Source organism: Halichoerus grypus, chromosome 5 (assembly GCF_964656455.1).
Source record: "Halichoerus grypus chromosome 5, mHalGry1.hap1.1, whole genome shotgun sequence".
NCBI classification, from domain to species: Eukaryota; Metazoa; Chordata; class Mammalia; order Carnivora; family Phocidae; genus Halichoerus; species Halichoerus grypus.
Window position 1 is genome coordinate 145303286 of NC_135716.1, and position 12080 is coordinate 145315365.

The window sequence follows — 12080 nt, forward strand, 5'->3', positions numbered from 1 at the left end:
TCAAAGCACTTTCACATCTGTTACCTCCGCGTGCAGGTTTCGCCGGTCGCATTTGATGAGGAGAAAACTGACTCGGAGAAGGGAAGGGTCCTGCCTCAGCCGCTGGGACGGGCGGGGACACGCCCAGTGCGCTCTGCCGCCCAGCCAGCCCAGCTCCGACGACAGAGCCCTGCCGCTCCCGCCCGCGGCGCCGCCCTGCCCGGCCAGGCGGCCGGAGGGCAGCGGGCAGCGCAGGGCTCCGGCAGCCGCCGCCTGTCAAACCCTCAGCCCAGCCCCGCGCCCGGCCCTGCCCAGGCCCCCGGGCAAGGAGGCCCCGCCCTCGCGCCGCGATTGGCCTCTGCGCGGCAGCCTCAGCGAGCCAGTGGCTGGAGCGGCTGTCGGGCAGGTCGGGGCCCCGCCCCCGCCCCGGGATGCCGCCCCGCAGGACGCGGCGGCAGCGGCGGCTGCGGGGGCTGCGGCGCCAGTGGAGGCGCGCCGAGCTGTGCGCCCCGCGAGCTGCAGCCGCAGCGGCGAGGTGAGAGGGGGCGCGGCCCGTGACCCGGGGAGCGGGCGGGCGCCAGGGCCCGAGATCCGAGGCTAGGGTCCCAGCGACGCTCGAATCCCGGGAGCTTTGGAATGGCGCGGGAGCGCCGCGAGGAAAGGAGAATTTGGGGGCCCCGGGCCCTTGTTCCAGGAGGGATGTTGGAAGGGCCGAGACTCTGTGGAGGGGGACCCAGCGCGCGTGTTCGTGGAGTGTGAGCCAGTGAGGCTGCTAGTGTTGCTGAGTGTCTGAGCGGGTGAATGAGAGAGCAGTACGTGTGGCACACCGTGTCCCCAGTGTGCATTTGCGGGGGTGTGTGGTATGCGTGGGAGCCAGCGTCCATGGGCGTTACCGACTTTGTGCGGGTTTGCGCGTGAGATGGGTTCATTTTCTCTGCTGCGCGGGGAGTGTGCGTGTCTCTGTGTGCTCGTGATGGGTTCGTGACGCGGGAGTGAGCGCCAATCATCGGACGCCCCCTCTCCCGGCCTCGGTGGTCGGGGGTCAGTCTCGGAGGGTCGGCGCCCCAGACCCGTGGGTGCGCAGTGCACAGTCCTGCGCGCAGCCGGGTCCCCGAAGCGTCCGGGAGGCGCGCAGCCCCTGACCCACCTGGAGTAGTCTCCGCCGCCCCGCCAGAGTTCTGCCCTGGAAATCGTAGTTGCCGCCCGCTCCTGTCTCACTGGGTGACACCGCACAGGCGCTCTCACCCCTCCAGGCCTCAGTTTCCCCATTCTTCCTTTGAAGAAGGCTGGTATCGGTGGAGGCGGATTTGAGCGGGAGGGTGCACGGGCTTCGCGGAATGCGCGGTGGCGGCGGGTGGCCGGGGCCCTCGACACACTCGAGAAGGAAGTGCGAGCCGCTCCTGTGCCAGAAAGGGGCTTTTGCGGGATCAGGTGGGTTTGTCAGGTTAAGGTAAGTGTGGTGGGGCTAGCCCATTTTAGAGACGAGGAATAAACCGAGGAGGTGGTGGTGACCTGCCCAGACTTCCCCCGGGATAGAAAGGGGCTGGCTGTTCCGCTCATTCTAACGCGCGGGTGCTGTCTCCCCTCCCCAGGAGCCCGGCGCGACCCCCAGCGGCGCGCCCTGCCCTGGCGCCATGCACTGCGAGGTGGCGGAGGCGCACTCAGACAAGAGGCCGAAGGAGGCCCTCGGCGCTCCGGGTCCAGGCCGCGGGCCCACTGGCCTCGGCGGCACGCACATGGCCTTCAGGGTCACCGTGAGCGGCGGCGGCTGCGTGGATGGGGCCCCGCGTGACCTGCTGCCCCGGCCGCCTGTGCCGCCGCCGTGCGCCCACGACCTCCTCCGGCCGCGGAGCCCCCGAGACTACGGGCCGTCCAAGGCCGCCGCCACCGCCGCCGCCGGGAAGGGTAAGTCTGGCCCCGCCAACGTGCCTGGCAGGAGGTGTGGAGAAATTCGGGCTGCCTGGCCTGGACACCGCACACCTTTGTGGGAATTCTCTGGAGAATTTGGTGGAGCTTTCTCTCGTGTTCATCAGTTTCTCTCTAGTTGTTTGGGACTCGGTTGTCATTATAAAATGATGCCTGTTTAGGAAGCATCTAATTTAAACTCAATAAACCTATAAACCTATCTTGGAGAAGTGTGTGTGTAGAAAGTTCAGCTTACATGATTTTGCTTCTGTGTATTTCTGATAAAAGTTGTGTGAAACTTACAAAAATCTTATAACTTAGGGTGACTAGCAACTCGAGTATCTGAGCTGGCTGCAGGCATATTTGGACGTATTCCGATGGCACTAAATAACAAAAACCAGAGGCCTTCAGCAAGACCTCTGCCCTCCTGGAACCTCAGTTTCCCCTTCTGTCAAGTGAGGAATTAATTATATCAGATGATTTCTGGATTCCTGATGGAAAATTTTATGAATCTGTGATCCAGCTTGAGTCAATTTCTGGCTTAAAAAATGGCCTTTCTGAATTTGAAGCTTCAGAAGCATCATCTTTGGTCAGAAGTTCCTTTGCAGTACCCTTCCTCTACCCAGTGAGGCTGGTGGGTGTAAGGTGCAGGCCCCAGTAGGGTTTATGGGCTCAAAGTCAGCGATGATGCTGGCATTCTCATGAACCTGTTCTCATCACAGTTAATTATTATTGAGCCATTATTTATAAGTTTCATGCTGACAGATAATTAACCAGAAATTGGGGAAACTGTTAAGGTGCAATGTCGTCCCTCCCCGCCACACCTTATTTTCCCCCGAGAGAAACCAAGGCTTGGGGTTTCATTATTTTAGCTTTTAGGACTTCTTGGTTCTATTCCCAGGTGATTCTCAAGGAAGACAAAAAGTTTCTTTTGGCTCTATAGACATCACTCCTTTAGCATCAGCCCCTGCGAGGTAGAAAAGGTAGGATGTCTTGGTTTTAGAGATGAGGGCTTCTTCTGGGTAGAAAATAACTAACTTCCCAATTCAGGCACTGGTAAAATGAAATGAACGTAAACAGTGTTTTTCTTTTTAATGAAAACATCTGACTTTGTAGGAGAGTGCTATTTCTTGTGTCATTTTCAATGTTAGTCTCTTCTGCAACAGATAGGGATCCTGTTTGAAAGGGTAGACACACAAAACAATGGCTTTAGAGTATTATTACTGGGATACCCATAGGAGGTGTTCTTTTACTGGGGAGAGAGGAGTGGTGCGCAGCAAGACATGAGTAATATTTGCTGCCCTGAGCTCCATGGCTTGTCCCGCTCCACACATAATCCTCCCTTAAACAGATACCCTCCTGCCACGTTTTAGTTTTAAAAAATCATAGCTGTCCCTGAAGATCGAGTTCTCTGCAGACCTGGTGAATGGTTCTCCTAAATGTAGTCTTTGTTTGGAGCCGTGGTTAGAGACCTCTCATCTGGATGCTTTGCATATGATCTTCCTACTTCCATTGTCCCAAACCCCGATTATTTTTATCCACACTCCCCCTCCCCCACCAACGTCTAATATATGAGATGTTTAAGTCAGGATTGTATTTGGAAAGGGCAGAGGAGGATAAAGGGATGGGAGGAACAGCCTCTTTCTTTGTATCCTAAGATGGTCATTCTGGTTAAACTTTTGTGAGAGGCTTCTAAACTGTTTTCTTCACGGCCTCCAGCGAGGCTAGCGGGGTAGAATTTATCATACCCATTTGAAAGATGAGGAAACTGAGGCCTGAGGGTGGGGAAAGTGTCTCCTGTGTAATAGGCTACGCCGTGGTCTGGGTGGGAGTTCTCTGGCCAGCCTTTGTTCACTGACCTGGGCTGGAAGAAATTTCCAGCGTGGCCTCTGTCCTTCCAAGCAAGTTCTTCCTCACAGTCCAGCCCCTCAGTGATCTGAGACAAAATCCGCTTCCCCACAGAGCTTCAGCAGTTCTCTTAAAAATGCCACAAGGAACCGGCACCTCTTACTGCCCCTGCTCCCACCCAAATATTCCCCAGACCATGTAACCCTTTGAATGTTTGGTGTCTAGCTCCAGATCTTAGGTTTATTGGAAACAGATGCAAATACCAATTGAAAAATCTTCATTGACTATGCCCTGCCACCTATGATCTGTGGGAGCTTGGGGGGAAGTTGTTCACTCTCTGAGCCTTAGTTCCTCCACTTGTCAATTTACCGTGAGACCGACTTGGAAGGACTGAGGAGAGCTTTAGTGAAAGGGCCACCTCAGTGCCTGGCTATTGTGGGGATTCTTCTTGGGGTGTGTTTAACGCGCTCCGCCTCTGGTTTTTCATTTGCATGAGAGGTAATAATGTCTTCCTCCCCGGGTAAACCTAACAATGGTTGTAAGCATGCTTTATAAACTAAAAAGGTAGAAGGGGTCACTGTTATTAATTCATGCTGGGCACCATGCTAGGGTAAGTGATACTTGAGATCAAGGGGGCAGGGAAAGGAGGGAGAATGGTTTGATTTTTAAAATGCTGAATGTGAAGCGCACTCTCGGGTGCGGTGGCCATGGGAAGTTGAGAGGAGCCAAGCCTCAGGTCTTTTGTGGCCACAGCTGCCCAGTGACCGGAGAGAAGACGGTATTGCTTGGTCTGGGGTCAGGTTTCAGATGATCTGCCTTCTGCTTTGGATAGACCCTAAGCCGAGGAAGGGCACGAGCCCTTGGGTCCAGCAGCTTATCCGTACATGCTGGGCTTCTCGGCGTTTCCAGATCTGGAGTCAGGAGGCGCTGGGAATGGTGTGACGTCATGGACTAACTTTGTCATCATTTACAATAAGAATCACTATCTGTTTATGGCAGAGTCCCGCTTATCCAGATTCCAAGCAGCTGGAAAGGCCAAATTACCAGATGCTGCATTTTTCTTTCTTAGTATTAAACACCCAACACTGTGCTTTTGGAAGTCCTGACAAGGAAAGAAGGTAAACATCTGGGCTTTATGGAGGCAGACAGCTTTGTGGCGATGGCCCGATGACGCCTGGTCCCCGGGCACAGTGCTGTACGGTTCTCAGCGTGTGTTCCCACACATTCTCTCATCTGCCCTCACGCCATCTGTGCTCTGCCTACCTTGTGGGCTGCTCGCAGGGAACAGATGTAGAGTGCTTTGTGGTCTTTAAAGTGCTGGGCAGATCCTGGCTGTCATTACTACGGTTCCCATTTCATAGATGAAGACACTGAGGCTCGAGGATGTGCTCAGAGCTACAGATAGAAAGTGGCAGTTTCTAAGCCTCCCTGTTGCAAATATTTGATTCTGGTTCCCCAGCTTGTACCTTCTACATGTGTGTTGGCGGCTGAGAGCTGGCCTACTGGATGGCCCCCTGAACGTGCCCAGAGAATTTAAAATATTTTTGCTTTTGGTATTTCTTCTGTCCTCTTTGGAAGGAGTACCTATGGCATAGTTAGAAAATTTCTTGTTTACTGTTTGTCCAGAGTTGCTATTCCCAGACTGAACCAGATAATGAGCTCACTACTTAATTCACAGCGACTCTCTGGGCCCTTTTCACTGTGTGCTGAGATGGGACACGTCCTAGAAAAAAAAGAGAGGCTGATGATCGTGACACATGTGTGGACACTGCCATTAGTAAATAGCCATTGTAACATGGCCGAAAATGCCAAAAAGTAGTCAATCTTGTAACTTAAAAAAATAACTAGTATATAGATTTTTTTTTTTTTCTTGAAGAAGGAAAACAAAATGCAATTGTAGTTTGTGTGCATGGGCATCAGAGGCCGGCAATGGTGGAGAGTAAATACGATGGTTTTGGTGGCGTTACCTGGTAGAATTTCTTCATCCGAATCAGAAGCCACCGTGATGTCCTGGGGAGGCCTTGGAGGGGCTAGCGCATCCCTAATAGAAAGGTATGAGTTATTTTGAAAGCATTTACCCCCTCCGGCTCTGGTGGGCAATTTGCTTGCATTTCATCCATTTTAAAGTGCTGGTCCTGTGATCCGGAAATAATCAGATCCAAATTTTTTCGGTGCTTGAGGTTTCAAAAAAGGGGGAGAGAAACCTGCTGGCCAAATGTCAGGCTCAGTGAGACAAAGAGAAACATGTATGTGTGTGGGTACCCAAACGCGATAGGAATATGTTGCGTCTACAGTCCTAAGAGTTATGTATCCGACAAATCTTTTATAGACATGTAGCGGAAATATAATTCCCAAAGATTCCCCAAGAATCGAGGGCGGCTAGAATTTCTGTTCCCTTCCTGCCTCCCAAGCTCTCCAGAAGCTGCTAGGACTTGGCGTACAAAAGGAAAGGAGAACCATCACATGAGATCGTGACTTAATTTAGGCCTGGTCGTTTCTGAGCAGTTTACCTGTGGTGCTTCGCTGGGCTGAGGTCTCAGGACCCCTTTAGCTGTGGCATCATATTGATAGGCTGTGTTGCTCCATCTGTGATTTAAAAACATAAGTTTCTTTATATGCTGTGGTTTTCCTTCACACTTCTGAGGAAAGAAAAAAAAGCCCGCCCCGTCTTTGACTTATTCATCTCCCTGCGTTAACATTTGCGTGAGAAGCTAAATGAGGCAGCACACTTATTTTTACAGTGCGTTAAAATCTCATTACAGGCATAAGTGCACAATGAATCATTTAAAAAAATATATTCTTATGTTCTTTGTTCTGGATGTTGCATAATTATCATCATTTTCTTCGGTTTTATTTTGTGGAGTTTGGCCAGCATCCTAGAAAAGGGGAGAAACTAAAGTTTTCAATCCTTTTTTGGATAGGATTAGGAAAAAAAGAAACAAATAAATACCAACTTTATTTGTAAATTGACCAGTGACTATTGCTAATTGTGGCTTTTGCATAGAGAGGATAATTGCTCTTCCTTCCCTCAGTTTTCTTGGAAAAGAATTCCCTTTTTTGAAGCCGATATGGTGGTATTTCAACACCCTCACCTTATATATATGATTACATGTAAAGTTAGATTCCGTGGCTTGCTAATTTATTTTGCTAATATAGATTTGAGTTGCAATGAGTTTGGACCTAGAGAGTTGTGTTGTTTCTTTTGGTAGGGGGTAGTTTATTTTTGAGCTTAAAGAAACAAAGACATTCAGTTCAAGGGGAGAGAAGAAATGAAACAAACTTCTGCAGTGGGCTTTGAAAAATTCAACTGCATTATGCAGAAAGCACAGCTGTAGTACCGGGGCCAGGAAAAAAAGAGCAAACTCCTGAAATATTCGTGCTGCTCGCCTTCACTGTGCTAATGATTCTAGCAGTTTAAAAAGGGACTTCTTGTTTATCAACAGTGGCTGCCCGAATTAATAGTTTACAATGAAAAAAAAAATGCTCTCAGGATTAGAAGCAAAGTCCGGGACTGATAGCTGAGTGAGGAAGGAAAGCAGAGAAGGGGGAGGGTGGTTGTAGCTGTTTTGGTCTCCCTAGGCCTTATTTATAAGAAACTGAAAGGAAACAGACCTGGGATGGGGTGGGGGTGGGGAGAATACAACCCTAACCCAGTGGTCTTACAGTTTAAAGTCACTGAAAGCATCTGTTTTCTTCTTTTCCCCATCTTCCCCTAAACTCCAAAGGGTTATTCCTTCAGAGGGTTTCCGGCGGATCGAGGCGGATTGTGTTAGCATTACAAGCTGTGTTTTTAAAGTCAGCATTTGAGTCAGATGCACTGAGGAGACCTTCAGTCCGCTAACTGAATAATGCATTTCCTGTATGGCCTGAATTTATTTGGTGGTTATGGTTGGGCCTGTCTGGAGCGAACACATGCACCATTGTGCAGCCTCGATGCATGCGGGCCATGCTCTTGGCTTTGAGTCTCTGTTTCCCCATCTGTAAAATGGGAAGCAGTTGGATGGGATGATCCATAGTCCCTTCCTGCTCTGATGCTCCAGGATTCCACATGAACTGGACTGGGGAGGTCAAGAAGGATCGAGGGTGTGGGAAGAAGCCACCTTTGTCTCAGACTTGACTTTGCCTTTGAACTCTTGACTCCTGAGGCTGACCACCGAAGAAAACAGAAGGGGGGGGGGTCAGCTAACCTTACTGAGCACCTACCGTGTGTCAGGCTGGGCACTAAGGCTGTGACTGCATTTAATGAGGCCCAATAACCCTGTGAGAAAAGGAGGCATTATTCTAGTTCTCCAGATGGGGCAACTGAGGCTTGGAAAGTTAAAGTGATTCGCCCCAGTAATAAGCTGCGTATTTAATTCACAGCGACTAGCTGTGCAGGTAGTAAGTGGTAAAGCCTGGGGTTTGAACGCAGCTCTGTCTGACAGCAAAGCCGGGAAAGCCGGTGTGTCCCCCCCTAAAGCACAGCACTGTCAAGGACGGGCTTGACAACCCAGGCAGTGGCGAGGATTTGCGCTGGCTATGGAGTGTGCCCCCCATCCCGGGGGAAGGTGGCAGAAGGCCACAGGCTGGTCCAGACAGCTGTTCCCTGGAGCAGCCCTTTCTGAGGCTCTGCTAACCGGCCGAGGTGTGACTTTCTGGGGAGACTGTGTCTGTCCACTTCACTGCGGTAGAAACGGGGGAAAGATAGCGGTTCCCAGTTGTGACATGTGGTTCTTAGGCTAGGACTCTCTGAGGCTGTGGAGGGACCCTCTAGAAGCAGCTCCTTCTCCGAAGCAGTGGCACACACACGTCCCACGGGTTAGTGCAGGTTCTAGTCCCTTTCTGAGCCTTTCCCACAGTTTAGGGAGACTCCTTGCCCAGGCCCTGGTTGCGGTCTCCCTTCCACTGCTTCTGAAGATACCTTTTGATGTTTGAAGAGAATTTCTCCTAAGCCCCACCATACCTGGTGGTAGAATGCATGCTTCACTGGGCATGGTGGCTTGAGATCTACTAACAATCATTTCCTATTCAATGATGAGACGAAGAAGGGCTTGGGAGGGAGAACAGTCCAGGAATCAGAGTAAACCTGAGCATTTGTTTGTGGGAAATGGGTCTTTTGTGTCAGATGAAGAACGAACCAGATGATCCCTAGGGGAAGGATAAAGTCCTGCTGCTGGTTTGTGTCTGTGGCCTTGCACGAGGGTGCACGCGTTCATGAGACGGTGGACATTCTCAGAGAATCACACTTATTGCAGGAGTCTTTATGGCCCCAGGCTTCTTTGCCTTTGGATGTTGACCCTGAGTCTGAAGGGAAGAGTAGGAAGAAGTATCAGGAGGGCACTGTGGCTGGGCCTCTTCCTACTTGTGTCTTTTTAACAACTAGATTACTCTTATAGATGTTGTTGCCTTTTTTTTTTTTTTTTAAATAACAGGTTTGATGGAAAATAAAGCTTTAGCAAGAAACCAGGGAGAATTATAAACCTGACTTTAAAAATACAGATCCCATTTGCTGTTTTAAGCTCTCCGGAGGGCTGGAGATTGGGTTTGTTTTGGAACGTTGCTGGACTATATGAATTACTTCTCTGAGGCTTGGGTATTTAATACCTAGTAGAAGTTTGTATAAGAGCTGATGATGTATTTTGCCGACTTTCCAACCCTGTAAATAAATTACATGTGCCGGCAGAGGTTGCCAGGATCCACTGTGTCAATTGAAGCTTAATTTTTATCCCAAACCACTTAATACTTTTGTCCTAGCGAGTAGAGAAAGTTACCGGGTCTTGTCCAGCAGCGGGCCCATTCCAAGACAGAGACGGCTTCGCTGAATAGGCCTCCGTGGGTCCATGGATCTTGACACAGTTTTTCGGTGATTAAGTAGCTTCAGCGCTCTCGAGCCCAACCCTCCAGGCAGAGGATGATAGTATAATTTTAAGTGTATCGTAAAAATGAAACTCAATCGCTTCCACTCCCCAAACCTGCCTCACTCCCCTTCTCTCTGGAGAAAACAGCCGTAATTATGTGTTTAATCTCAAGACTGCCTGTGCATTTTATCTTATTTGAGTGCAAAGCCCAGGTAATAACATTGGCATTTCCAGTGCGAAACAAAATAGGGTTTCTAATTTGGAGACACTATTAAATATTTCATGCTTCAACCAAACTCAATTCTTTTTTTCCTATAATAAGTTTAAATATTAATTCTCTGGAATGTCAGATGCCTAAAGCTAGGCATTTAGTGATCTGCAGTTTCAAGTATCTCGAAGGAGGTTTATGAAACAGGATATTTCACTGGGAGGGATGAGTTGTGTGTTTCAGAGATATCTGAATTCAAGGCAGCGTCTTCAGATTTACTTTTTAAAGGGAAAAGGTCGTAAAATAAGTTGCTTTATGTGCTGAAGGATTAAGTGGCTTAGGCTGAAATAACAGCAGGGACTTGACTGTTTTTCCCCCTTATATTTTAACAATGCTTTCTGGGGGAGGGGGTGGGTCATTTTCCCGCCTGCTTGTCTCCTCCCCCATCACCCTCCCCCCCCCACCCCCAGCAGCCAGATGGCTTTAATTCTAACCAAATCCCACGCCGAGGCCAAATGATTGATCAAACAGTCATTTGTACTTACGTAGCGCTCTTTGTGAGAATATCTCTGCATTGGAGCTTCTCGCCCGGGTTGGCTCTTCTTGGGGCTTTTAGACGGTTGACTTCCAGCAGACTGAGGGGCTCGGAGAGGCGGGGGGCCCAGGGGTTGGTGGAGAGCAGAAATCCCAGACCTTGCCATCTAAGAACTCCTTGCTTAGAAACTTTCTGTTACTTCCCATCCCTGACAGCAGGGGTATCCGAGTTTTCTGAATACCAGGACAAAAATCTTTCCTTGGTCCACATGACAGCAGTTATATTTTTAGTGTGTGTTGATGGACAAGATGCCTAATGAGGTTATTAGTTTTAAGCCCTCTTTTCAGTAGATTGGTATTTTATCATCCACTTACCCATCTGTAGAGACATCCATTTATTCTCCGGACTTTGGTACGTGCTTTAAAGGTTGCCTGTGATACTATAGCTTGGCTTATAGGTTGGCAACCGGTCGGCCAGTGGGAAAAATCTGAGCCCTTTGGTGTGATGTTCCAGATTTCCCAGCAGTCCAGTTCCGTCTCTTGCGGTACCTGCTCTGCTCGTTCTCTAGCAGTGTTGGACTTTTCCTTATGCAGCTTCAGACCTGGGATTTTTCTCTTTACTTGTCTTTCTGTCCTTATAAATCGGGAGCTTCTTCTCATTCATCTCTGTACCCTTGTGTCCAGTACCAAGTCTGGCATGAAGTATCCGAGAAACAGAGGGTGCTGATTGAGGCTGTGGGCATGGAACTAGGCTACCAGGTTTGAATCCTAGCTCTGGGGACTAACATGGAGGAACTTGGGGCATGTTAATTGAGCTCTCTGGGCCTTGGTGCCCTTACCTACAGAATGGGGATAATGATAGCAATGCTCTCACGAGGCCATTATGAGGATGAAATGAGTTAATACATGTACAAGTGCTTCAATACAGAGATTGGCCCATGGTATAATGCTCAATAAATGTTGGGATGATGATCATTGTTGTTACTGCCGTCATGTAAATGTTTGGGAAACAGAACCTCTTGGAAGGGCCTTCCTTCCCTTCCTTGCCACCAGACTGACCCCTGCTTATTCTTTAAGACCCAGCTCAAGTGCTACCTCCTCCCCGAAGCCTTCCCTTTCTGCCTGGGCTGGGTTTTGCTAGAGCTCTGGCACACACAGCCCTCATCCTTCTTTCTGCTGTAGCACTGCTCACTCCGTGGTGACTTTCTGTTGGCTTACGTGTCTTTGAGAACAGGGGCAGAGTTTCATGATCCCTGCGCAGCCCGGGGTCTGGTTCAGAGTGGGTGTCTAGGAAGGGTGGGGATGGGATTCAACCCAGGCTCTGTCCTCAAGGAGCTTGTAGCCTGTAGAGGAGGAGCCAAGTTGTATGTTCTTGTTTTTCCCACAAGGTTGAACACACAGTAAGCTCTCCGTGTACGTGAGACTGATAAACGTGCAAGGAGTTCCTACCTGCACACACAGTCATATTCCCTTTCCAGCACCTACTTGGGGCTCTTCATAACAAAGTCTGCCCCTAGCTGGCTCGGGGACCTTGGGCATGTCCTCTCACCTGTCTGGGCCTCCCTATCCTCTCCTTTCTGGGAAAACTTGGCTTCAGTGATCACAGGCCCTTCTGGGTTGTGAGCCTTTGGAGTTGGCAGGCCACGGGCCAGATGGAGGAGCTCGGGGCATGACAACTGTCCCAGAGGGGCTGGCCCAGGATTGTAGGTGCTCTCTGCCACACACCCTCCCTCTCTCCTAGGCAAAATTTCAGACATTTAAAAATGTGT

General features: G+C 49.8%; 1 protein-coding gene across 4 annotated transcripts in view; it reads left to right on the forward strand.

The window, feature by feature from the left end:
* The first annotated feature begins 402 nt into the window (after positions 1-402).
* Positions 403-12080, forward strand: part of GLIS1 (GLIS family zinc finger 1) — a 221123-nt gene continuing 209445 nt past the window's right edge. For all 4 annotated transcript variants that reach the window (XR_013448186.1, XM_078073123.1, XM_036075235.2 and 1 more), the window contains exons 1-2: positions 403-514; positions 1572-1884. Coding sequence is in view for 3 of the 4 variants with exons in the window: in XM_078073123.1 (XP_077929249.1) it covers positions 1614-1884 (271 nt within the window). In the remaining variant the exon portion in view is untranslated. The remainder of the gene's footprint in view (positions 515-1571; positions 1885-12080) is intronic.